This window comes from Salmo salar, chromosome ssa10 (assembly GCF_905237065.1).
Source record: "Salmo salar chromosome ssa10, Ssal_v3.1, whole genome shotgun sequence".
NCBI lineage: Eukaryota > Metazoa > Chordata > Actinopteri > Salmoniformes > Salmonidae > Salmo > Salmo salar.
The window spans coordinates 23,531,377-23,558,675 of record NC_059451.1 but is presented as its reverse complement, the minus strand read 5'-3'; the positions used below and the strand labels follow the sequence as shown (position 1 = coordinate 23,558,675).

Below are 27,299 nucleotides of genomic sequence, written 5' to 3'. Positions count from 1 at the left end.
AGACATTGAGCTCTAGTCCAGGAACGAAGTGGGAAGGCCAGGAGCAACACTATTTTATTGCATACAGTCCACACTGAATTACAGGAAGAATACTTATGCTACACGGAGTAAATACGGAAACAATCTTACTAATAACCTATTCGTTTGATATGTTGTTTGTTTCACAGACCAGCTATTAGAAAACATATGAGAGTTTGTTTTATTTTTTATTCAACATCTCCTTTTTGGAGAAAAAAACCTTGTTTATATTCCTCCATTTTATTTTCATTAGCCTACCTGGAGATTTATGACAAAAAAGTAATACAACAAGAAAATGAGAGGTAAGTTTATTCTAATAATACTTAAACAAATGTAGAATGTTATTTTGCTTATTAAAGTTTTGTATGGGAATAATGTAAACTGTGGTGGATGCATTACTTTGAAGCAGCCTACTGTACAGTAAGCTCTGAAGTGTTGAAATCAGGCGCGCTTGGCAATGAACGACGACACAGATCTCAGATAAACTTCAACGGACTATTTGACCATGACATGCATTAAGACAATAACCCAGTACTCTATGTCCCCCCTCAAGATATTTTACAAATCGTATTTAGATACTTAAAACCACTGCACTTATAAATCAGATAGTTTAAAAAAAAAATACATACAATTAAAGTTTAAATATATTTGCATGGATATTTGCGTGCCGTTTCCCATAGGTTTAGGTTATACATATATGACATGTAAATGTGTGCCAATCAGTCTGCAGATAAACTTCGAAGGTGATCTGTTTCTCTTTGCATGCAGGATGACAAGAATCATTTCGATGTAGTTACTTTTTTTTGGCAGCAATCGTTTTTGGTTATGTAAGGGGGGGGGGGTGATTGAAATGGCTTTCACGAAAAACATTATATAATCCTGTAATCTATTTGTTATTAGGCCTACAGAGATTATGTTTGTTCAACTCTGTTTGCCATTCTGCATGTAGCCTAGATACTAGGTAGGTTATAGGTTATCTGGCTGAGTGACTATTGTTGGCCATAATGAACTTGAACATATTTAATAATATAATATTAAAATAATACAAATATAAAAAAATGCTCCCAAACCCTCAAAACTCGAAAGTGCTGATTTCGTGTCAGTTCTAATTGGTGGTGCGCAGCGGGTGTTTGATATCGCGTGTTGAGGGCGCGTTGTTGTTTTCTGCATCCCGGCATGGAGGACTGTGGAGAGAGTCCACTGTTCCATTGACCTAGTTCTGTCATTGAGGATTACACAGCATTCACAGAGGTGGTGCAGGATGGGTGGGGACTGTGGAGGCATGGTTTCTGAGGGATATCGTAATTTCTAAAACAATCCATTAGCCATTACTTCAATCTGGGGACATTGGCATGTGCAAACCAAAGCGGGTTGTGTGTCAACAACAGAGACTTTGCTGATGCATAAGTAAAAACATTTGCCAACAAGTAAAATTAAAACAATAAAGTTTATTATAGTCCACATATTATTTGCTACATTGGATATGTTTTTTTATTGATAGGCTACACAGATATCAGTGTTTAACAGATTATGTTTTGTATCATATTTCAGTGGCAAATTATTTACATAAACTGAAAGATCATCAATCATTAATAATGGGTAGCAACAACCAGTAGCCTACATTCACCTCTCAGCCCTCACTCTGTTTCCATTGTGAGTTTAGCTACTTGATTAAAGCAACCAGAATCTATGTCACCCATTTGTTTTTAACCACTGCTTGCATATGTAATAGGATATATTATGTAATTCCTGGCTTTCATTCTCTCCAGTAATCCACACCTCACCTCATGGTCCCTCAGGTGCCAATGGCAGGACCACTGTAAACTTAATGGCTGCAGCCACTGTAGTGATTACTTTTATGAAGTGCACTTCTCCTAAGTGAGAAGAGAACTCTGTCTGCCACACTGTCTGAAGTGCATAGTGCATAGTTTTAGCAAGGGATCAAAGACAAAGTAGAGCAGTGGAGGCAGCTCTTGTTTCAGTATGATATGTTGGATAAAGGAATAAAGACAGACACCAATGTCAAGTTCAATAGCCTTGTTCATGCATTGTACAAATCCCTACACTTGGAGTCCGGGGCACAGTCCGGCTAGTCGATTACCAATCAACTAGACTCCGTAACATCATCCTTTTCAATAGAAAGTGCAAACATAGCGGCATAACATTAAGTTCTTAACAGTCAAGTCATAACAATTGAAAAAGCATGACATTTTATTTTTTACTTCAGTTGTCATCTTCCTTTTTTTTTTTTTATAAACAGAGGACAAGTTAACACAGTCTCTTGCTTACAGAGTAAGCCTGTCTGGTGGCTTGCACAGCCGACCCACCCGTGAGTAAGTATGGGGTCTGACAGGGGTAGGATTAGGGCCACGACCTGGAGAGCTTGGTGGGGTAGAAGCCTCACCTTCAGTTGGCTCATGTCTCAATTCTGCGCCCCTTACCCTTAGGCCTGGACTGTGATCCAGCTCATCTAGGTAAGTGTATGGCGTGTTCTGGTTTGTCTGCTCTGCTACGCGCAGATCCACCCGATTGCGACAATGGAGGGAGCCACCAACATCCACCAGGTAAGAACGTGGTGCAACTCTCTGTAGGCACGTGCCCAGCCTCCAAAGTCCTGTGTGGTCTCCCGGCAGCGGTTTCATCCCTATCGTTTCACCCACCACCAGCTCTGGTAGGTCTCGAGCAGTCCGGTCGTAGAAGCACTTAGCGAGTTGCTTTCTGTGACGCAGTTTCTCCGTGACGCCAACCATGACGCAGGGCTCAAGTAGCTTGTTAGCTACGGGGATGGTAGTCTTCAGACGTCTGGACAGAAGGCGTTGTGCTGGGCTGCTGTCCATGATTTCGTTGGGTGTGTTCCTCCACTGTAAGATCGCTTTCCATGGGTCGTTGCTGTCGCGCATGGCCCTGCTTAACAGTTTTTTTGCAATCTTGACAGCTGACTCTGCCTTGCCATTTGCTTTGGGTGTCTTGGAGAGGAGGTCACGTGGTCAAACTCCCATTCTGAGGCGAAACGCTTGAACTGTGCAGTGAGTTATGGGCCATTGTCTGTGATTACCTTGTCAGGCTGACCATGAGCGTACTCGTTGCATGTGGTACAGTTGCTGACAAAGTCTTTCATTTCTGCTTGCATGTTTGGCCAGTATAATGTTTCACGAGCCTGGCGGTAGCATGCGTCACCTCCAACGTGACTGGAGTGTATGCGGGTAAGCATCTCTGGACGTAGTGATTTGGGAATAATGACCTTCTGACCTCTGAACAAGATGCCATTTTGCACGCTGATCTCATTTCGAAAGCTTCAGTATTCTCTCACTGTGAACGGTGTATCCTCTTTCAGGTATGGCCAACCTGCGAGAGCCATGGACTTAAGTGACTGTAGGTGTTCGTCCTTGTCAGTGTGTTGCCTGATCTGGGCTAGGCTGTGATCTGTGATGTTTAAGTAGTCTGCCTGATTGATCTGTTGAACATCTTGTTGTTCCTGCTGTAGCGAACAGATGGCCCGCCGCTGATAGGCAGTGCCTCTGCCTGTACATTGTGCTGTTGCCCTGCTCAGTGTGTCGCTGATGTACATCTCTGGTCCCGGCTTGTAAATGACTTTCAGGCTGTAGTTTTGCAGAGTCAGGAGCATGCTTTGAAGCCTCTTGGGCGCGTTGAGGAGATGTTTACTGAATATGGCAATGAGTGGTTTGTGGTCAGTTTCAGCGGTGACCAGCTCTCGACCATATAAGTAGTGATGGAATCGCTGGCAGGAGAAGACGATGCTGAGGCACTCTTTCTCAATTTGTGCATAGTTTTGTTCGGTGGGGGTGAGCGCTCTCGAGGCAAACGCAACGGGCTGGCCTTCCTGCATAAGGCAGCATCCAAGTCCCCTTTGGCTGGAGTCGCTCTGGATTGTGACAGGCTTCGTGACGTCGTAGTAGCGCAACACTGGCATGGATAAAGCCAGAGACGTCTCCTGCACTGCGGCCTCGTGCTTGGGTAGCCAGTGCCATGGTGTGTCTTTGTCCAGCAACCGGCGCAGAGGCTCACAGACTGCTGATAGGTGTGGCATGAACTTTGCAAGATAGTTTGCAAAACCGATGAGACGCTGTACTCCTTTTGCATCAGACGGGTTTGGCATGTCGAGGATCGCTCGGACCTTGTCTGGGTCCGGCTTCAGGCCTTTTGCCGAGAGAATGTGGCCATGGAAGTGGACGTCTTTCACCTTGAACTGCAGCTTCTTCAGGCCAAGACGAAGCTTAACTGATCGACAGCGCCAGGAGCTTCACATCGTGGTCGTGTTCTGCTTCTTTGTCTGTGTCACCACAGCCTACAATCAGGACATCATCGGCGATGGGTTCAATGCCCTTGAGCCTAGCTAGTAACTCGTGCTGTTTGCGTTGGTATACCTCAGGCGCCACTGACACCAAACGGGAGCTTGAGCCAGCGTTTCCGACCCCAGTGGGTCCAGAAGATAGTCACGAAGCTGCTTTCTTCGTCCAGCTTGCATTGAAGGAATGCATTTCGGGCATCCACCAAGGTGAAAATCCTGGCCTTGGGAAGCTTGTAGAGGACATCCTCTAGTGTCGGCATGATGTAGTGCGATCGTTTCAGTGCTTGGCTCAGATGCTTTTGGTCGATGCAGACCCTCAGCTTCTCTGGCTTTCACTATGACCATATTGCTGATCCAGTCAGTTGGTTTGGTCAGAGATGTCATGTGGCCATCGGCCTCATACTTGTCCAGCTGGGCCTTCACAGCCACTTTCATTGCAATGGGCACATTGCGAGGAGCACACTGGACTGGAATGATGCTCTCATCCACTTCAAAGTGTACCTCCCCAAGAACAGATTCAACGGGCATGTTGAATACATCGTCATATCTGCTGAGTAGTTGTTCTTTGGACAGGGGTCCATGCTGGACATGATCCACAATGTGCAGGTCATTTGGTACAGTGAACTGCATCAGTCCCAGACGTTCGCATGTAGAGCCTGAGAGGAGAGGATGTTGACTGGTTTTCACAATCTCAAACTCCAGCTTGTGTTTGCGTCCCCGAATAACACATTCGGTCTCAAAGGTGCCCATAGAGCTCATTACTTCTCCTGAGTACAGCTTTAGTCTAGTATCGCTGGGCAATAGATGCGTGTCAGGTGCCAGATTGATTTTGTCTTTGTAGCTCATTACGTTGCATGTAGTATCGGAATCCAGTTGACATTGTTGTTGCTTGTTGTGTAATCGTAGTGTCACAAACCATTTCTTCCCTCTTGAGTGTACAGCCCCAATGGATTCATGCATGTAAATTTCACTTTCACTGTTCAGCTCTGAACATTGAGTGACATCATCAACACAGTGAATCTTGCCCTCACTCACCCTTCTTTTGTTTTTGAGACACACTTTTACAAAGTGATTATTAGTTCCACAAGCTCTGCATGGTTTTCCATAGGCAGGGCAGTGCTCTTTGCCACGTGTGTGTGTGTGTGTGTGTATTCCCACAGTATTTACATGCTACGGTGCGCTCTGTGTTCACCGTTCGTGGTGAATTACTCTGCCTCGATTGGTTTTGTCTGAATGTCTACCTAGCAACAGTGTGAACAGTATCAACGTCGGATCGTGGGGTTTCGATTTCCATTGCTCTTATTTTCATGTCAATGACTTCAGCAGTGCGGCACATTTAGATGGCAGTTATTAATGTTAACCTCTATGGGCTAGGTGGGACGCTAGCATCCCCCCCGTGGTGCACTCCATCAACAGCAGGTGCATTTCAAGAGCGGCAAATTTGAAACCAAATAAATGTCAAAATTCAAATTTTTCAAACATACAACTATCTTACACCCTTTGAAAGATAAACATCTCCTTAATCTAACCACGTTTTCCGATTTCAAAAAGGTTTTACGGCGAAAGCATAAATTTAGAGTATGTTAGGACAGTACATTGACAAGAGCTGTGTGTAATGTTTTGTCAAGTCAAAGACAGGGTCACCAAAACCATAAAACCAGCTAAAATGATGCACTAACCTTTTACAATCTCCATCAGATGACACTCCTAGGACATTATGTTAGACAATGCATGCATTTTTAGTTCTATCAAGTTCATATTTATATCCAAAAACAGCGTTTTACTATGGCATTGATGTTGAGGAAATCGTTTCCCTCCAATAACCGGCAGTCAAGTCAGCGCCACAAATTAAATAATTAAAATTAGAAAACATTGGTAAAATATTATATTGTCATTTAAAGAATTATAGATTTACATCTCTTGAACGCAATCAACTTGCCAGATTTAAAAATAACCTTACTGGGAAATCACACTTTGCAATAATCTGAGCACTGCGCCCAGAAAAATACGCGTTGCGATACAGACTAGACGTCATGTTGGGGAGATCTAAAATCGAAAATACTATGTAAATAATCCATTACCTTTGATTCTCTTCATCAGATGTCACTTCCAGGTATCACAGGTCCATAACGAATGTAGTTTTGTTCAAAAAAGCTCATCATTTATGTCCAAAAATCTCCGTCTTGTTAGCACATTATCTAAGCCAGCCGGACTTCTCGTCATGAACGAGGGGAAAAAATATATTTACGTTCGTTCAAACATGTCAAACGTTGTATAGCATAAATCATTAGGGCCTTTTTTAACCAGAACATGAATAATATTCAAGGTGGACGAATGCATACTCTTTTATAACGTATTGGAACGAGGGTACCCAACATGAACTCGCGCGCCAGGTGTCTAATGGGACATCATCGTTCCATGGCTCTTGTTCGGTCAGATCTCCCTCCAGAAGACTCAAAACACTTTGTAAAGGCTGGTGACATCTAGTGGAAGCAATAGGAAGTGCCAAAATATTCCTCAGCCCCTGTGTTTTTCAATGGGATAGGTTTAAAGGTAATACAACACATCAGGTATCCACTTCCTGTCAGAAAATGTCTCAGGGTTTTGCCTGCCAAATAAGTTCTGTTATACTCACAGACACCATTCAAACAGTTTTAGAAACTTTAGAGTGTTTTCTATCCATATATAATAAGTATATGCATATTCTAGTTACTGGGTAGGATTAGTAACCAGATTAAATCGGGTACATTTTTTTATCCAGACGTGCAAATGCTGCCCCCTAGCCCTAACAGGTTAAGCCTCTCTCTCTCAGTAGACGCCGGCGCGTATCCTCATTTGCAATTCCCAGTACTATTTTGTCACGAATCAATTCATCTTTCAATCCCCCGTATTCACAAGTGGCGGATTTTTCTCTCAAATGGGTTACAAAGTTGTGTACTGACTCACCCTCTTCCTGTTTGCAGCTTCCAAAAATGAACCGCTCGTAAATTATGTTTCTGGCGGTTTGAAGTAATTCTCCAATGCATCCATCCTTTGCATCACACTGTTGTCGTGCTGTGAGGGTGAGATTGTGCCGGTAGATATGCCTGCGTTCGCTGCCCATTAAACTCAGAGTTGCCGCTTGTACCTCGTTGGGTTTCTCATGTAGACCGGTCGCCAGCGCATAGTCCTCGAATTCATCCCTGAAGTTGTCCCAATTAGTATTCCAGTCCCCTGTGAGAACCATGGGATTTGGTGGCGGAATGTTCGCTGCCATAGCGACGGAATAGGAGATTTCTTTGCCTTCAGTCATCGAGGTAGGTAGTGATGCTAGCTAGCCAGCTAACAACGAGTTGATCAGTGTTGTGACTAGGAGTAGGAAACGGCATGTGTTCGCATATGGAACGTAACTGCGCCTATACTGTACTTAGCTACAAAAATAACAAATGTGTGGTTTTCGAGCCACTTCTGATACCATGTTTCAGTATGATATGTTGGATAAAGGAATAAAGACAGACACCAATGTCAAGTTCAATAGCCTTGTTCAAGCATTGTACAAATCCCTACACGTGGAGTCCGGGGCACAGTCCGGTTAGTCGATTACCTATCAACTAGACTCCATAACAGCTCTCTGCTCCCAAGGGCACTGTTGATCAAGCTCAAAGTCATTATCTGTCAGGAGATGTTCACAGTGGGGCTACAGAATGTGTGAAGGTGCCTCTCTCTGACAACTGGCTGCTAATGTTCCACTCCCTGGCGCTTTAACTCTTGCCCTGCCTAGAGTTGATTCATCCTCCTTTGACTCCCTATACAGTATAACTAGACTAGTGCTGGGAATTTTGCCTGGCCAGGAAAAAAACAACGGACCCCACATTAAGGCTATAGGCTACATACAATGAAAAACTGCTGGCCCAAAGTACAGTCTGACTATTTGTTTGGGAGCAGAGTCGTAAAGACACGGAGTTATATATGATGTGTCGAAATGTGGTTGTAGCACAGCCCTAAATATGTTCCAGTGGAGGGAGGGGGGGTGAGCACACAAGATTATATGGTGTCCAAAGCAGAGGACAAAAGTACATTTGTTTAAAATGTTTGTTTTTACAGCTTTTTTGTTACATATACATTTTACGTACATGGTACTTTTACAGCATTCACATAACAAAGATATATATATATATTATTTTTTTTTTATACAGACATTATATTTTGGATAGCTAGTACTCAAGACATCTCCGGTCTACATTATACAGTATATAGTGTTTTCAGTAATAACTATTACTAATCATGTGCTTTTTATTCCCAACCCTCAGCTGTTCTCAGCCCATCCCTCCTGTCTCTGTAGACCACCCTCTTTTGATTTCCATGTGCCATATATTTTTCAAATGTGCTGTGATGTCTTACAGGATATTTGAACCTTTCTAATCACATAGTATCAACAGAGTTATAGATGACATTTTTTCCTAAGAGTATTATTATATTGTTGACTGATTGACTATGGCTTTCCAAATTGCCCAACACTGCCATCATCACCCAACACAATCATCGCCCAACACAACACAATTTTAAATGTTGTGATTTTTAAGCCATTCCTTAACCTGTGACTTGAAATAAGCTACATGGAGGGAATACCAGAATAAATGATCTAAGATTCTGTCTCTTCGCAGGAAAATATGCAGAGCTAAGATTGTTGTATGCTCCATATATACAGTATATAGCATCCAATTTGTATCTTTAATATATGGCAGACAAACAAGTTCCCTACCTTCTCCCCCTTCCACTTGCCTCCTCCATGTTGCGGTAATGCTGCCATCAGTATATAATACAAAGATAAAATAAAGACGGCACTTCTAAAAGCCTGTTTCACACCATAGCCTGCTGAATTTGCAAGATAACTTTTCTTTCATTTTGATTTCGGCACAAATTAACTTATGGGCAGGTGGAACGGTAGCATACAAAAGCATGAAAAACATATTTCAACCAGGCAGGTGCGCCACGAAAGTCAGAAATAGCGATATAATAAATGCCTTACCTTTGATCTTCTTCTGTTGGCACTCCAAAAGGTCCCAGATACATCACAAATGGCCCTTTTGTTTGATAATGTCCTTCTTTATATCCATAAAAACTCAGTTTAGCTGGCTCGCTTCAGTCAATAATCCACCCAGTTTTCCTCCATCAAAATGCATACAAAATGAATCCCAAACGTTACTAATAAACTTTTCCAAAGAAGTCAAACAACGTTTATAATCAAACCTTAGGTACCCTAATAGGTAAATAAACGATAACATTTAAGACGGAGAATTGTTATTGTCTTTACCGGAGAAAAATACCAAAGAACGCGCTCTCTTCCACGCGCTTGGAAACACTACAGCCAAAATGGGAGCCATCTAGAAAAACAACAATTTCTGATCTCATTTTTCTAAAAACCAGCATGAAACTCTTTTATCCAAAGTTGACTGTGCTTTTAAACAGCTTGGAAAATTCCAGAAAATATTATCATTGCTTTAGAAGCTTCTGAGAGGCTTATTGACATAATTTGAGTCAATTGGAGGTGTACCTGTGGATGTATTTCAAGGCCTACCTTCAAACTAAGTGCCTCTTTGCTTGACATCATGGGAAAATCAAAAGAAATCAGCCAATACCTCAGAAAACAATTGTAGACCTCCACATGTCTGGTTCATCCTGGGAAGCAATTTCCAAACGCCTGAAGGTACCATGTTCATCTGTACAAACAATAGTATGCAAGTATAAACACCATGGCACCACGCAGCCGTCATACTGCTCAGGAAGGAGACGCGTTCTGTCTCCTAGAGATGAATGTACTTTGGTGCAAAACAGTGCAAATCAATTCCAAAACAACAGCAAAGGACCTTGTGAAGATGCTGGAGGAAACAGGTACAAAAGTATCTATATCCACAGTAAAACGAGTCCTATATCAACATAACCTGAAAGGCCACTCAGCAAGGAAGAAGCCGCTGCTCCAAAACCGCCATAAAAAAGCCAGACTACGGTTTGCAACTGCACATGGAGACAAAGATCATACTTTTTGGAGAAATATCCTCTGGTCTGATGAAACAAAAATTGAACTGTTTTGCCATAATGACCATCATTATGTTTGGAGGAAAAATTGGGAGGCTTGCAAGCCGAAGAACACCATCCCAACCGTGAAGCACAGGGGTGACAGCATCATGATGTGGGGGTGCTTTGCTGCAGGAGGGACTGGTGCACTTCACAAAATAGATGGCAACACGAGAAAGGAAAATTATGTGGATATATTGAAGCAACATCTCAAGACATCAGTCAGGAAGTTAAAGCTTGGTCGCAAATGGGTCTTCCAAATGGACAATGACCCCAAGCGTACTTCCAAAGTTGTGGCAAAATGGCTTAAGGACAACAAAGTCAAGGTATTGGAGTGGCCATCACAAAGACCTGACCTCAATCATATAGAAAATTTGTGGGCAGAACTGAAAAAGCGTGTGTGAGCAAGGAGGCCTACAAACCTGACTCAGTTACATCAGCTCTGTCAGGAGGAATGGGCCAAAATTCACGCAATGTCACGCCCTGACCTTAGAGATCCTTTTAATTCTCTATTTGGTTAGGTCAGGGTGTGACAAGGGTAGGCAATCTATGTTTTCTATTTCTTTGTTGGCCGGGTATGGTTCCCAATCAGAGGCAGCTGTCTATCGTTGTCTCTGATTGGGGATCATACTTAGGCAGCTTTTTCCCACCTGTAGTTTGTGGGATCTTGTTTTTGTACTGTGCTGTTTAGCCCTACTAAACGTTACGCTTCGTTTGTATTTTTCTTTTTTTTCGGGGTTCATTTAATAAAGTAAGATGTACGCCTACCACGCTGCACCTTGGTCCACTCCTTCCAACAACAATCGTGACACCCAACTTAGTGTGGGAAGCTTATGGAAGGCCACCTGAAACATTTGACCCAAGTTAAACAATTTAAAGGCAATGCTATCAAATACTAATTGAGTATATGTAAACTTCTGACCCACTGGGAATGTAATGAAAGAAATAAAAGCTGAAATAAATCATTCTCGCTACTATTATTCTGGCATTTCACATTCTTAAAATAAAGTGGTGATCCTAACTGACCTAAGACAGGGAATTTTTACTCGGATTAAATGTCAGGAATTGTGAAAAACTGAGTTTAAATGTATTTCGCTAAGGTGTATGTAATCTTCCCACTTCAACTGTATGTTACACTCAGAATGATATATGGCAGTGGAGTAAAATACATAGAGAGCAAAAGAGAAGTGGATGTTTCATACACCAAAAATAAAGCCACAAACCATACCCATAAAACAAGAATAAATGCTGAAATTCAATGAAAAACAGTCAAAGCAACGACCAAATAAAAACATTAAACAAAAAAGTATACATTTTGGGAAACAAAAAAAACTGTACCATCTGGTTACGTAAATTATTTTCCTACTCAATATTTTGTATTAACACAGTATCACTCATTGTTACCTAATGTAGCTAGGCTAGATCATCAGTCACCATCATTGGTACCGTACACACTTAAGTCCACTCTCAGTCCACTTCTGTTACTTCTACAGAGGAATTACTCAATCCTCTTGTGCATATTTAAAGAGTAGGGCTCTGTATCAGCCATACACTCTCAGAGTACTACTTTGTGTAGGTAGGCCACGCTGACGTGGAGAGAGGGAGAAGTTATCACTATTGACAAAGCTGTTTAGAAAACAGGTGCAAGGTACTGTAGACCCCATCAGCAGCCTAGCCCAGAGAGAGGGTTATGTTTAATCAACTAAATGTCCCCTTCACCTTGCAATAAAGCTCTAGGACAAGAGCATCTCACACAAGATGTTCTATATTGTGTATATATACCTTAAACCCTTAAAACATATGCAATGTAGGTTAAACATACAGTGTGTCAAGTAAATACAAAGTGCAAGGTAAATAGGACCTTTTGACTCCCTATGAGCTGTTTTGAGTAAGATAAGAGAGCAAAGTCTCTGACTGCAGGCTTTACTGCTGGGACAAGCAAACTGACCGGCAGAGACTCACACACTGACACAGATTTGCCTCAGAAGATACCTCAAGATACATGACCCCAGATAACTGACATTACCACAAACTGTTTTAGGGCACTAAAACTCTAATCAAATCCCACCCTCAATCACAATTGTCTGCAGATTGTGATAGCATGAACATTTTCAGACTTTGACAACACTCCTCTCCCACTTAGTAGATTACTATTACAACATGAGTTATGTCCCTTAATATACATTATTTCTAAACTGGTTCCTCTATATATACCCTACAGTACATTCGGAAAGTATTCAGACCCCTTTACTCGTTCCACATTTTGTTACGTTACAGCCTAATTCTAAAATGGATGAAATTGTTTTTTCCCCCCCTCATCAGTCTATACACAATACCCCATAATGGCAAAGCAAAAACAGGTTTTTAGAAATGTTTGCTAATTTATTAAAAATGAACATCTGAAATACATTATTTACACAAGTATTCAGACCCTTTACTCAGTACTTTGTTGAAGCACCTTTGGCAGCGATTACAGTCTGGAGTCTTCTTGGGTATGATGCTACAAGCTTGGTACACCTGTATTTGGGGAGTTTTTCCCCATTCTTCTCTGCAGATCCTCAAACTCTGTCAGGTTGAATGGGTAGCGTCGCTGCACAGCTATTTTCGGTTCTCTCCAGAGATGTTCGATCGGGTTCAAGTCCGGGCTCTGGCTGGGCCACTCAAGGACATTCAGAGACTTGTCCTAAAGCCACTCCTGTGTTGTCTTGGCTCGTGACTTAGGGTCGTTGTTCTGTTAGAAGGTGAACCTTCGCCCCAGTTTGAGGTCCTGAGCTCTCTGAAGCAGGGTTTCATCAAGTATCTCTCTGTACTTTGCTCTGTTCATCTTTCCCTCGATCCAGACTAGTCTCCCAGTCCCTGCCGCTGAAAAACATCCCCACAACATGATGCTGCCACCACCATGCTTCAGCGTAGGGATGGTGCCAGGTTTCCACCAGACGTGACGCTTGGCATTCAGGCCAACGTGTTCAATCCTGGTTACATTAGACCAGAGAATCTTGTTTCTCATGGTCTGAGAGTCTTTAGGTGCCGTTTGGCAAACTCCAAGCGGGCTGTCATGTGCCTTTTACTCAGGAGTGGCTTCTGTCTAGTCACTCTACCATAAAGGCCTGTTTGGTGGAGTGCTGCAGAGATGGTTGTCCTTCTGGAAGGTTCTCCCATCTCCACAGAAGGAACTCTGGAGCTTTGTCAGAGTGACCATCGGGTTCTTGCTCACCTCCCTGACCAAGGCCCTTCTTCCCCGATTTCTCAGTTTGGCCGGGCGGCCAGGTCCAGAAGAGTCTTGGTGGTATTCTATTTAATAATGATGGAGGGCACTGTGTTCTTAGGGAACTTCAGTGCTGCAGAAATGTTTTGGTACACTTCCCCAGATCTGTGCCTCGACACAATCTTGTCTTGGAGCTCTACGGACAATTCCTTTCGACCTCATGGCTTGACTTCATGGAATTTGCTCTGACATGCACTGTCAACTATGGGAACTTATGTAGACAGGTGTGTGCCTTAACAAATCATGTCCAATCAATTGAATTCACCATAGGTGGACTCCAATCACATTGTAGAAACATCTCAAGGATGATCAATGGAAACAGGATGCACCTGAGCTCAATTTCGAGTCTCATAGCAAAGGGTCTGAATACTTACGTAAATAAGTTATCTGTTTTTTATTTTTAATAAATTAGCAAACATTTCTAAAAAACAGTTTTCGCTTTGTCATCATGGGGTATTATGTGTAGATTGATGAGGGGGGAAAACATATCATCCATTTTAGAATAAGGCTGTAACGTAACAAAATGTGGAAAAAGGGAAGGGGTCTGAATACTTTCCAAATACACTGCATCTCATCTCACTCATATTGGTTACACTCAGGGGTGGAAATCCCGGGGGGGACACGACCCCCCCCATCCTGGGAAAAATATGATTTGTCCCCCCCAATATATCACTGAAACATAACTATGTAATTTAAATAATATTAATAATACGCAATGAAAGCAATTGTGCTGATTATAGACACTTAATAGCGCGTTTTTAAGTTTCAAAAGATTGCGACCCCCCCCCCCCCCGCCCTTTGCCTCACAATGGTTTGATCCACTGCCAGTTGCTTAGCTTGCTACGTAACTGCCGTGAGGTTCATCCAGTCAATCGCGCACACACACACTAGCTGAATATGCAGAGCTAGCGCGCAAATATTAACTATTAAGCTAGCTAGTACCTATTCCATTTATGTGGCGTCGTCAAAGATTGAATCAGCATGCAGATGATGTAAGTTAGTGCTTCAAAGTCCCTGTGATAAGGTTAGCGATAAACTGAAGTCCAAACTGAACAGAACTACACTCTCATCTACCATTGTCTTAAATATATTTAATGGTCTCGTTGCAAAAGCTAAGTTGTCGCAAGGGAACTTTTATTTATTTATTTTATTTCACCTTTATTTAACCCGGGAAGCAAAGATTATAGCAAACACCACTGAAACTGAATTGGTGCTCGCTAGCTTTGCAAATTCAGCTATTGTTGGAAGCCAGCCAATATGAAACAAACTATTAAAATTACAAAAGGTTGCAGCATATGTTGTGTAAATGGTGAACTCATACAGCTGTCAACTCTTGTCATTTTAATCCGTTTCACATTTGCTAGCTACCTTTTAGATCGAAGCCCATATAGAATGATTGAAGATGATAGAAGCCCATCTCCTACTGTAAATAACCTACACACTGTGTGTGTAGCCAGCCAGGTAGAAAAATGGCAGAAAAATAAAAGACGGACATCAGAGTATTTTTCAATACACCAAAACGCATAGTAAGAACCCTAGTAGCCTAATATCTCAAAGACTTGTTGATAAAATGTTCATAAGAAAGAAATGAAATTCTAATGGAAATGTTTCACAATGATGTCATTAGGCAGAGCAGGCAACAGATGGCACACAGACAGCAGAGTTGGGGACAGATATGCAGGGACAGACTGGCAGAGACAGGGAGTCTCAGGTAAGTTTGTTGAGTCTTTGTTTGGTAACATTATGAAAGGTTCTCAATTTTTTTGACTTATAAAATAGGAACATAATTGGAAAATGCCATGGATACCCCCACTCTCAACTTAAACTGGTGACTGAACTAAGATTTGTTAAAGGCAATGGTATTGCTGTTGTGATTAGTTGTGTAGTTTTGGGTACCGGTAGTTAGGAGTACGGCAAACACCTTATTTCTTTGGTTCCTCAATATACATTTACCATATTACAATGTAGGCTATGTGTTACAGCACTACTTTTGGTGTCCCCCTCAGGAATTGCTCTTGAGAAAATTTCATGTAATTGTCCCCTCCAAAGTGGATATCAGATTTTCGCCCCTGGTTACACTTTATTTTACTGCCCACTAATTACCTGCTATTTACCATGGTGCAATGTTTCCTTTTACATAATTATTACTTTTTGTTTTCCTAGAGAGAGTGCATTTATAAGAGTAACATACAAATAGTCCTTTGTCTAAACTTGACAGAGCATGACTACAGGTCAAACTTCCCTGACCCATTGATCAAACCAGAAATATAAGGCCCATGAGAACTCATCATTCTTGAAAAAATGTCCAGAAACGTTGCTGACATTCTGAACTGCTACATAGTGCTACATACTATTGTATGGTCAACAACTGACTTAACTGACTTATATAAAGGTTAAATAAATTAATGAAAAGAATATGGCGCTGTGTGTACTATACATGCCATATACTTTCACGTGATTAAGAGATTGTCCTCAAATGAATTAGTCATCCATTTGAATTGTGTGAAAAGTTTAAGTGTTGAATCCATGAGGACTTTATGTAACTATGTCCAGGCAGCCCATTACACTCCTGCAGGTCTCTGTGGCCATGTTAGGGGTATTAATAGTTTTATGGACAGCTGAAACTGCACTCAAATACTTGACATGCTGCCACAAGTTGAGCACCAGTGTAAGTTACAGTCAGTGCCCCTTCAGAATATACTGTATGTTGAAAATACTCTTGTACTGCCTAGTGTTACATAAGTGGAAAATGGATGGCAATACAGCTGTATTTACTCTACAGTTTCTAAAGTGCTCATTAATCTTTCACTTATCAAACATAGACTGTTTTCTTAAGCCTGTGAACATTTCCATTCCCCTGTCAGTGATTGAATCAGATTTGGTTCCAACTTAAAACAGGAAAGAAAGAAATTGGATAGCATGCTTTGCAAGGCCGCCACCCAAAGTACCTCCCCCTTGCTGAATGGGAAAGTGTGTCAGTAGAACAGCTCCTTCTCTCTCGTAGCCTGACTGCTCTGCAGCTGAGCGGCATGTGAGTTAACATATCAGAGACAAAGCTATGCTCCCAGGAACCAATGTGAGCGAAAGGGGAGGGGTAGGCTTTTCACAGCATTGCTAGGGTGACCTCCTCCCTGAATGAGTGTTTTCGTGGCGCAAAGCCAGACAGCAGTTATATAACATGGAGAGGGTGGGGGCCAGGAGTGCTGGATGTGGTAGAGAGAGAGAGAGAGAAAGAGGTTTTTTCCCACTGCCTTTATTTATTTCCTTTTTTGATGAGCTGGTAAAGGGCAGTTAATACTGTTGCTGCCTGCAAATTAAATGTTACCTAACGCCTTGCGTCACTGTAACACAAAGTAGTTAAGAAAAAAATCATTCAACACACCCAGCATTCAAAGCAAACAGAGAAAAAAACTATCGTTTTTTGAGAGTAGCCATTTTATCTTCTGTAGCGGAGGACGCTCTCCTGAAGCTGGGGCTTTTGTTAACCTCTTGACATTTAGTTCACCCTGGAGGAGGAACAGTGCCAGTGAAACTTTATAACCCCAGACCCCAGCTAATGCAATTGACCTGCTACTCTGGGCCATAGGAGGCCCTGCCACTTAGATAAACAGCATAATGAAAAGAACAGCCTGTTTCAGGGAGAGAGGGCTCAGGGCTGTGCACACACTGTTGCACACGCTGTTAAAGTTGTAGTCTATGTGTTCCATTTGTAGATTTTGGCAGGATGCATTGTTCTAATTTCTTTCATCCCACGAGTTGACATTTAAACAATCTTTAATATGAATACATTTTATATTACATTTTATATTTTTAATCGCTTGGGTGGAATGTTTTTATCTGCAAATTGTTGCAGATTGGCTTTTGCATTTGATTGTGTTTCTTTTGGGTTCAAAGTCAGGGCAGTTGGTAATAAAGATGAAACAGATTAAAAGGTGGCTATTCCTCCTTATTTGATAGAGTTTATGGGGATGTTTCTTATGTCTCCACCTCTCGTGCACTTTCTCACACAGTTCTGGCACAATTCACAAGACTCCTTATCACCAGACAATTGAACCATGTCATACTAGAAATTAATAAACCCAACCCAAGACACCATCAAAGTAGAATTTATTATCTAGTCTAGGGACATTTTTAAAGCACAATCAGTGCTTTCAGTCTGAACACAGCTATTGAACAACTTGAATGAAGCACCACTCAATAATGTACATCCACCTAATGTTCAAATGTGTTACGTATGCAATGCACTAATATGTTATTGACTGTATGTTTGTTTATTCCATGTGTAACTCTGTGTTGTTTGTGTCGCACTGCTTTGCTTTATCTTGGCCAGGTCGCAGTTGTAAATGAGAACTTGTTCTCAACTGGCCTACCTGGTTAACCTCTATGGGCTAGGTGGGACGCTAGCGTCCCCCCCGTGGTGCACTCCATCAACAGCAGGTGCATTTCAAGAGCGGCAAATTTGAAACCAAATAAATGTCAAAATTCAAATTTTTCAAACATACAACTATCTTACACCCTTTGAAAGATAAACATCTCCTTAATCTAACCACGTTGTCCGATTTCAAAAAGGTTTTACGGCGAAAGCATAAAGTTAGATTATGTTAGGAGAGTACATTGACAATAGCTGTGTGTAATGTTTTGTCAATTCAAAGACAGGGTCACCAAAACCATAAAACCAGCTAAAATGATGCACTAACCTTTTACAATCTCCATCAGATGACACTCCTAGGACATTATGTTAGACAATGCATGCATTTTTAGTTCTATCAAGTTCATATTTATATCCAAAAACAGCGTTTTACTATGGCATTGATGTTGAGGAAATCGTTTCCCTCCAATAACCGGCAGTCAAGTCAGCACCACAAATTAAATAATTAAAATTAGAAAACATTGGTAAAATATTATATTGTCATTTAAAGAATTATAGATTTACATCTCTTGAACGCAATCAACTTGCCAGATTTAAAAATAACCTTACTGGGAAATCACACTTTGCAATAATCTGAGCACTGCGCCCAGAAAAATACGCGTTGCGATACAGACTAGCCGCCATGTTGGGGAGATCTAAAATCGAAAATACTATGTAAATAATCCATTACCTTTGATTCTCTTCATCAGATGTCACTTCCAGGTATCACAGGTCCATAACGAATGTAGTTTTGTTCAAAAAAGCTCATCATTTATGTCCAAAAATCTCCGTCTTGTTAGCACATGATCTAAGCCCGCCGGACTTCACTTCATGAACGAGGGGAAAAAATATATTTACGTTCGTTCAAACAAGTCAAACGTTGTATAGCATAAATCATTAGGGCCTTTTTTAACCAGAACATGAATAATATTCAAGGTGGACGAATGCATTCTCTTTTATAACGTATTGGAACGAGGGTACCCAACATGAACTCGCGCGCCAGAGTCTAATCGGCCATCACCGTTCCATGGCTCTTGTTCGGTCAGATCTCACAGTAAAAGACTCAAAACACTTTGTAAAGGCTGGTGACATCTAGTGGAAGCAATAGGAAGTGCCAAAACATTAATCAACCCCTGTGTGTTTCAATGGCATAGGCTTAAAGGTAATTCAACACATCAGGTATCCACTTCCTGTCAGAAAATGTCTCAGGGTTTTGCCTTCCAAATGAGTTCTGTTATACTCACAGACACCATTCAAACAGTTTTAGAAACTTTAGGGTGTTTTCTATCCATATATAATAAGTATATGCATATTCTAGTTACTGGGTAGGATTAGTAACCAGATTAAATCGGGTACGTTTTTTTATCCAGCCGTGAAAATACTGCCCCCTAGCCCCAACAGGTTAAATAAAGGTGAAATAAATAAATAAATAAAATGTTCCTCCTCTCTCCTTCCAGCACAAATTGAAGTAATACCCTGCAAGATCTGTGGGGACAAGTCATCAGGGATCCACTATGGCGTAATCACCTGTGAAGGCTGCAAGGTGAGTAACCTCAACCTCGGCGTGCATTGGAGATCTGTTCACTCCACTTGAGTGTTCTATTTTAGTTTAGCGTACTCTCATCCCTCAAGAATACCCTCAGCAAATTCAATCAATATAGATATTTATATATTGTATGCCCTTGTCCAGTACTTCAGCCCTCCCTGCTTCTGTGCCTGTGTTCATGGTGTTTGTGCTTGTGTTTGTAGGGTTTCTTCAGACGCAGCCAGCAGAACAATGCTATGTACTCCTGCTCCCGGCAGAGGAACTGTCTGATTGACCGCACCAATCGGAATCGCTGCCAACATTGCCGGCTGCAGAAGTGCCTGGCCCTGGGCATGAGCCGTGATGGTGAGTGTCAAACACAAACACAACAAGGTCGGTCCAGAGGGCACCACTGTCTGTCAGTCTCTTCACCGGATGCTAGGGCTCTCTGGGTCTTATTGAAAGGCCATGTGTAGAGTTCATTTATACTGTGTGAAATCACTGCTGGAATCATGCTAGAGAGACAGCAGTGATGCTATGGAATTCAATTATCAGTGGATTTTATTCTATATTTAGTTTTATATTGGCTCCATATGGGCGTATGAGCTCTTAATTCATTCCCTGGTTATTGACTGACTCTTTATCTCCTTTGCTGGTACAGCTGTGAAGTTTGGCCGCATGTCCAAAAAGCAGAGAGACAGCCTATATGCTGAGGTCCAGAAGCACCAGGCGTCCCAGGAGTTAGCTTCCGCCCGTGAGGAGGGAGCCGAGGTCGAAGGTCATGGCCGGGCATACAGCAGAGGCTCCAGTGCCGCCCTCAGCGACCTTGACGACATCGCCACTCTGCCGGATGGCCTGCTGTTCGACCTACCCCTGACACCAGAGGGCGCCGAAAGAGAGTACTGCAATCTGGAGATGATAGGGGGCAGCAGCTCCTCCTCTCAGAGTTCGCCCGAACAGAACGGACTGGACTTCGGAGATGGCAACCACCACATCAAGCACGAGTACCAGCTGCTGCATGAGTCCAGCCTGTTCACACACACGCTGCTCAACTCTCTACCCGAGGGGTTCTCAATACTCGAGATCGGTAAGTGGAACTGTCACTCATCATTATCTGCTTTGTGTCACGATAACGATCACTAGATTGTTTTTCATTGAGTGTGGTTGAAAGTTAACCTATACTTGACTTGTCCATTTCCAGAGCGTATTACTGCTAGTGTGGTAAAGTCTCACATAGAGACCAGTCAGCACGGCAGTGAGGAGCTGAAGAGACTTGTCTGGTCCCTGTACACCCCTGAGGAGACACGCAGCTTCCAGAGCAAGGTAAACATCAATGTCCTGATTAACTTCTATGGGCGGAAATATCAGGGCGGAAAATTCAAAAACAACAAAATGTCATAATTCAACTTTCTCAAACATACAACTATTTTACACCATTTTAAAGATAAACTTCTCGTTAATCTAACCACATTGTCCGATTTCAAAAAGGCTTTACAGCGAAAGCAAAACATTAGATTATGTTAGGAGAGTACATAGACAAAAATAATCACACAGCCATTTTCCAAGCAAGGACATGTGTCAATAAAACCCAAAACACAGCTAAATGAAGCACTAACCTTTGACGATCTTCATCAGATGACACTCCTAGGACATTACGTTACACAATACATGTATGTTTTGTTCGATAAAGTTCATATTTATATCCCAAAACAGCATTTTACATTGGCGCGCGTGATGTATTCCCACCAAAACGTCCGGTGAATGTGCACATCAATTTACAAAAATACTCATCATAAACGTTGACAAAATATATAACAATTATTTTAAGAATTATAGATAGACTACCCCTGGATGCAACCGCTGTGTCAGATTTTAAAATAGCTTTACGGAGAAAGCACATTTTTCAATATTCTGAGTACATAGCTCAGCCATCACGGTGAGCTATTCAGACACCCGCCAAGTTCAGGGGAAACCTAAACTCAGAATTAGTATTAGAAATATTCTCTTACCTTTGCTGATCTTCGTCAGAATGCACTCCCAGGACTGCTACTTCCACAAGAAATGTTGTTTTTGTTCAAAATAATCCATATTTATGTACAAATACCTACATATTTACCTACAAGTACCTTCGTGCGTACAGATCACTTATCCAAAGGCATAACGCGCAAGCGCGGAACGAGAGACGAAAAGTCAAAATGTTCCATTACCGTACTTAGAAGCATGTCAGACGCTGTTTAAAATCAATCTTTATGGTATTTTTAACGTAAAATTGCGATAATATTCCAACCGGACAATAGCATATTCATTCAAGAAGAAAAAGAAGGAACGGCGTGCTCGTGTGACCGCGCATATCCAATCCCTTTGTTGCCAGGCAGACCACTCAGTGACTGAGCTCCTATTATCTGCTCAGTGACAGGAAAATGCTCAAACCACTTTCTGAAGGCTTTAGACAGCCAATGGAAGCCTGAGCAAGTGCAACGTCCCCCACAGACACTGTAGCTTCGATAGAGAATCAAAAGAAGAACTACAATTCTCAGACTTTTCACTTCCTGCTTGGATTTTTCTCAGGTTTTTGCCTGCCATATGAGTTCTGTTATACTCACAGACACCATTCAAACAGTTTTAGAAACTTCAGAGTGTTTTCTATCCAAATCTACTAATAATATGCATATTCTAGTTTCTGGGCCAGAGTAGTAACCTGTTTAAATTGGGTACGTTTTTCATCCGGCCGTGAAAATACTGCCCCCTAGCCCAGACATGTTAACTCAGTGGCCTAGTACTCTGTGACCTGTGACCTATATACTCCCAATGTCATATATAACATGGGCATCCCTCTGGTCCCTCTTTCAGTCTGCGGAAGTCATGTGGCAGCATTGTGCCATCCACCTCACCAATGCCATCCAGTACGTGGTGGAGTTTGCCAAGCGCATCACTGGATTCCTGGATCTTTGTCAGAACGACCAGATCATTCTTCTCAAAGCAGGTCGGTACCTACTGTTAGGACATAGGAGGAGTGCATTTCATAACACTATTCCATGACCTCAGCTTTCTCTGACCTTAAAGCATAGTTCCTGTTCACACAACCTGAGCATGTATCCATTTACTTCATTAACATGTCTCAGTACTTAATGTTGTAGTACAGTACTACAACATTAATACACAATAGTATATCTGAAAAACATGTGTGTTTATAGTTAGAAAAACAAACTCCAGCATTTGGAATACATTATAGCATATACAAATAATTTCACCTAATTTGTGTACACAAAATACTGTATTTGTCACATTTTGATTCTAGGGCCACTACATTTTGCATATATCTGGAGGTTGCTACATAAATGAACAACATATGACACAAAGACCACATTCTGTTTCCAACGATTTTGAAGCAAAAAGTATTTATTCTAAAGTTGGTTTTTCATTATGTGATGTTTGTTCACCATCATTGTTTGAATTGTAAAACAAATTATTTAAAAATGATTTTATTTATAATTTATTGAAATACATTTGATGTTATGATATGAAATATATGTATTTTATTGACTGACAACATGGAATTCATGTTTTATTTCATGTTTGTGTGTACATGTTGGAGCATCCTCTGTTCCCTTTTTCTCCATCTCTCTCATCTCTCTCTCTCCGTCTCCCCGTCTCCCCGTCTCTCCCTCTTCGTCTCTCCCTCTTCATCTTTGTGGTATATTTATGATCTCTTCAGGATGTCTGGATGTGCTTCTGATTCGCATGTGTCGCGCCTACAACCCCATCAACAACACTGTTCTGTTTGATGGCAAGTTTGCCAGTGCACAGACCTTCAAAGCTCTTGGTGAGTCCCCTCTTTATGAAACCAAATCATGAATATTTATTCACACACCCACAAAATTCTAGGTCAACCTTTCATTAGTTTCTGTTAAAAAAAAAAGCGTTTGTTTTGATGACACCTGTTTTTCCCCCTGCTTTCTTCCAGGTTGTGATGACCTTGTGGGTGCCGTGTTTGACCTGGCCAAGAGCCTGAGCCGTATGCAGCTCTCTGAAGAGGAAATGGCTCTGTTCAGTGCTGCTGTTCTCCTGTCACCAGGTAATCCTCTCACACTCCCAGCTCTAAATCAGACACTAAGTAATATGTAAGAAGGAAAACCAGCAGAGTCTAACTGTGGTTGTCTTTTTCCTCCAGACCGACCATGGTTGAAAGACACCCAACAGGTTCAGAAACTTCAAGAGAAAGTATATCTCTCTCTGCAGCATTGTCTACACAGATGTGGCTCATCGGAGGAGAAACTGGCAAAGGTACAGACTGGCAGGGGATGATATATTCCTTTATTCCTCAAACAGGCCTTTGTTAGTGGATTTGGGGTGAAATGTGAAAAATACACATTTTCTGTCTCTTTTTCCTTGTCTCGCTCACTCTCTTCTTCTACCTCTAAGATGGTGTCCAAGCTTCCCATGATGAAGTCCATCTGCAATCTCCACATTGACAAGCTCAAGTTTTTCCGTCTCCTCCACCCAGAGACGGCATACAATTTCCCCCCTCTATACCGCGAGGTGTTCAGCAGTGAAATCACCTTCCCAGACTCCACAATGGGCTAAAAATCTGTTTAGATATGAAAGTGATTCATATAGAGACAGAAAGATGTAGGGAAGGAGAGGTAGAGAGGGAGAGGAACGTGGCAACAGCGAAGCAACCAGCAGCTCAGTGAAAATCCTGCACGCTACACTTTAGGAAACACTACTCTCAGTCGCTTGGACTGTAAGCCAGTCCAGGCTATGAAATTCAACACTAGGTGCTGGGTAGTTAAAGTCCTCTGTAAAACGAGTATGACTTTGAATGTACCCCACAGACATGCAGCATAGCCCTAGGTTTGAGACAGAGTGTACTATATACTGTACTATCCTGCCCCATGGAGGAGTTGCTGTGTAGATCTTTATTTTATTTTATTGCAGTTCTACAGCTCAATTTTAGTTTCTTATTTGGTAGTGCCCATACTTTGCAGTTTTGTATCCTATTAACAAACTGTTTAAAGGGACCAAGATCAAACAGATAGTCGGGCAGATTTGTTTTGCATGCAAGACATGGACAAAGAGACCCAGGGTGTCTATTACCATCCATGCAGACTTGCACACACAGCACTAAGACAAAGCACTTATGCTGACCTATATATGTATTTTTACAGGCACACATTCAGACACTGATATTTTTGAGCTCTTGACTTTATTTTTTAAAATGCAATCAAAGACCTCCGTCCCACTACCCTTTCCCCTTGCAAATGCCACTTAGAGAGAGAAAGAGAGAATCACAGAAGTATTTTGAAAGTATTTTAAAACGTTCCTTAGGTATACACTTATATTTAATCATGTAAAATAAAATTAGACAGGGATTTATATACATTATATATATATGAAAGGGAGAGATAGAATGATTCAGGTCGTTATTGTAAAAGAGAATGTGTTTTCAATGACTTACCTGGTTAAATAAAGGCAATTAAATAAAGATAAATAGATTCCCCAGGACAGTGTGATGTTCATTTGTCAGTCAAAGACTGCCTGACCATATTCTGGGGAACTGGGATGAAAAATTATTAGATTAATAGCATTTACCATCTAAGAGCCCTCCACCTGATCCGGACCATTTTCTTGTGCTACCAAGAATCTCAGGGTTCCAACTCAAAGACTGCCGATTGTCCTCCTGAATCTAACAGAAGTGGGATCTGTGGGTCCAATACAAGACTTTGTTGAGCAGAGAAAGGAAGCAGATGATAAGAAGAAAACAAACAGGTGGCAAACACACTTTCCTGTGCTCCCACATAGGTAACAACCAATGGGGAAAGGGGTTTGGTGTTTGACCTTTGACCAGCAGGGGGAAGGTGGAGACTCATGCACTCCCTGTGTGTTCAAGCAGTCTACTGTTTCAGACTGAACTGAAGGTGTGCTGATTTGTTAATGATGCCCTCTCACCTTAACCCTCCCCCCTTCTACCTCATCCTCTCCCAAACACATACAGATGTGATCTCTTAATTTGATCACTGTTGTCGCAGATAATTTTACTGCACAGCAGTAAATGCAAATTATAGTGTATTCAAGGTTTAAAAAAGCTTATAAAGTTTGTAAATTCCAAACAAAAAATGTGTTACCCCACATAATTCACATTTCTTGTTGCTGCAGGATTATTTTTCTGCTGTGAGAAACTGGTCAAATTAAGAGAGTACACCTGTATGGCACAACAAAGGGTTGAAAGAGCCATCAGCTACCCCCCTGAGTTAGCGATTTCTACATTCAGATTATAGAGTATATGAGATTTCATAATTTGAAGGACAATGATATACATACAAAAATATGTATTTTATGCAGATATATTTTCCCATGCTGTTTATTTGAGAACACTAAATCTGCCTCTCTGTTTTCTATGAGCGCAGCCTTTTATTAATCTCTACCAGGAAGTCATTGTTAGATTAACATCTATCTTGGGAGAGGGACATCGGGTGTGGCAGGATGTTACTTTTTAACAATTCTTGAAGGGGCTTTTTGGATTTAAAAAAGCTTTCACTGCCCATAGTACAAAGCTTGTACATAGACAAGCTGCTGTGTGAACATTTTGGTCAGAGTGGAATACTTTGAATACCTTTCCCACAAAAAAAGACAATCACTTTCAGGCCTTGGATATTTTCTGTCCAAATAAAATCATATTTTTCTCCTTGCACTGCTGGAACAGTGCCCTTCGCCATACTATATATATTAAATAGTTGGAATTTAGGGCGATACACTTTTCTGGGTGCTTACAACTGTGTTATAATGGGACTGTGCTATAATGTCTTTCCCAATTTCAGTTAGGAGGGCCTAAACAGTCCTGGTAGATGGCCTAGTAGACTCAATAAGCACTCCAGCCAGAGACCTTTAAAAGTACAGCACAAGAGGTTTCAAGTTCTCTCAACGTAACAACACTCTACTTTTACACAGAACTAATATTAACTGACTTGAGTTTATAGTTCGTAAGGCAGGGGAGAAGATTGTAACAAGGTGTAAATGCTTTGTGATAACTTAGATTGTTCTGTATTAATTAAGTGTAATTTGCAGACCTAAAACTGCTTCTTCCATCTTTGGAGGCAGTTCTCAAGGTGTGCAGTTACATTTCCACTCAGTCACTCAGGGAGATAGCTGGGCTCTCTGTCCTACAGTGTCTTCGTCAGTTAGCAAAGTCAGACACTGCACCGAATAGAAGATCTTAAACCTTGATCACTGTGTACAGTACATGTTCTTGTGAATGTTGATCACAGAAGTATCAAAGATTTACCCCTGTCTAATATCAATATTATTACAGGACTATTGAATTGTAGAAGAAATAGGATCTAAAATGTACTGAAACTGAAAGATAGATTTTAATCTTTGAATCCTGTGTTGTTTTTGTCGTGATCTTTTGTTTCTTCATTTCTATAGTTATCTGTCAATTTTTTTGGTCCACAGTTTAGTGTCCTGCTTTTTTTCGGACAGTTGTAATTCAAAAAATGTAAGAATGTTTTTAAGAATATCTCCCTAAAAGTTACTCTTTTGTCATGATCCTTCTGTTTATCATGTTTTCATTCTATTATAAGATTATTATTGAAATCAATATAGATTTGAATAAGATATTATCTCAAATATATTATTAATATAACACATTTAAGAGTTTTTGTTGTACAATGGGGATACAATATGTGGATTTAAGAATGTAATAAAAGGCTTTTTACAGTAA

The 27,299-nt window shown here is 41.3% G+C and overlaps 1 protein-coding gene across 3 annotated transcripts; it reads left to right on the top strand.

The window, feature by feature from the left end:
- Positions 1–27,299, top strand: rorca (RAR-related orphan receptor C a). Of its 3 annotated transcripts, XM_045687534.1 has the most exons (12): positions 21–107; positions 272–320; positions 15,274–15,357; positions 19,512–19,597; positions 19,804–19,945; positions 20,241–20,666; positions 20,781–20,902; positions 22,430–22,562; positions 23,295–23,402; positions 23,544–23,654; positions 23,751–23,863; positions 24,002–27,299. In XM_045687534.1, exons 2-12 carry the CDS (start codon positions 314–316, stop codon positions 24,161–24,163), a joined length of 1,494 nt encoding a protein of 497 aa, XP_045543490.1. In that variant the 5' UTR covers positions 21–107; positions 272–313; the 3' UTR covers positions 24,164–27,299. The 3 variants fall into 3 exon arrangements, with proteins under 3 accessions (XP_014071928.1, XP_014071929.1, XP_045543490.1); XM_014216454.2 differs by lacking the exon at positions 15,274–15,357 and having other exon boundaries at positions 15–107; XM_014216453.2 differs by lacking the exon at positions 15,274–15,357 and having other exon boundaries at positions 1–320.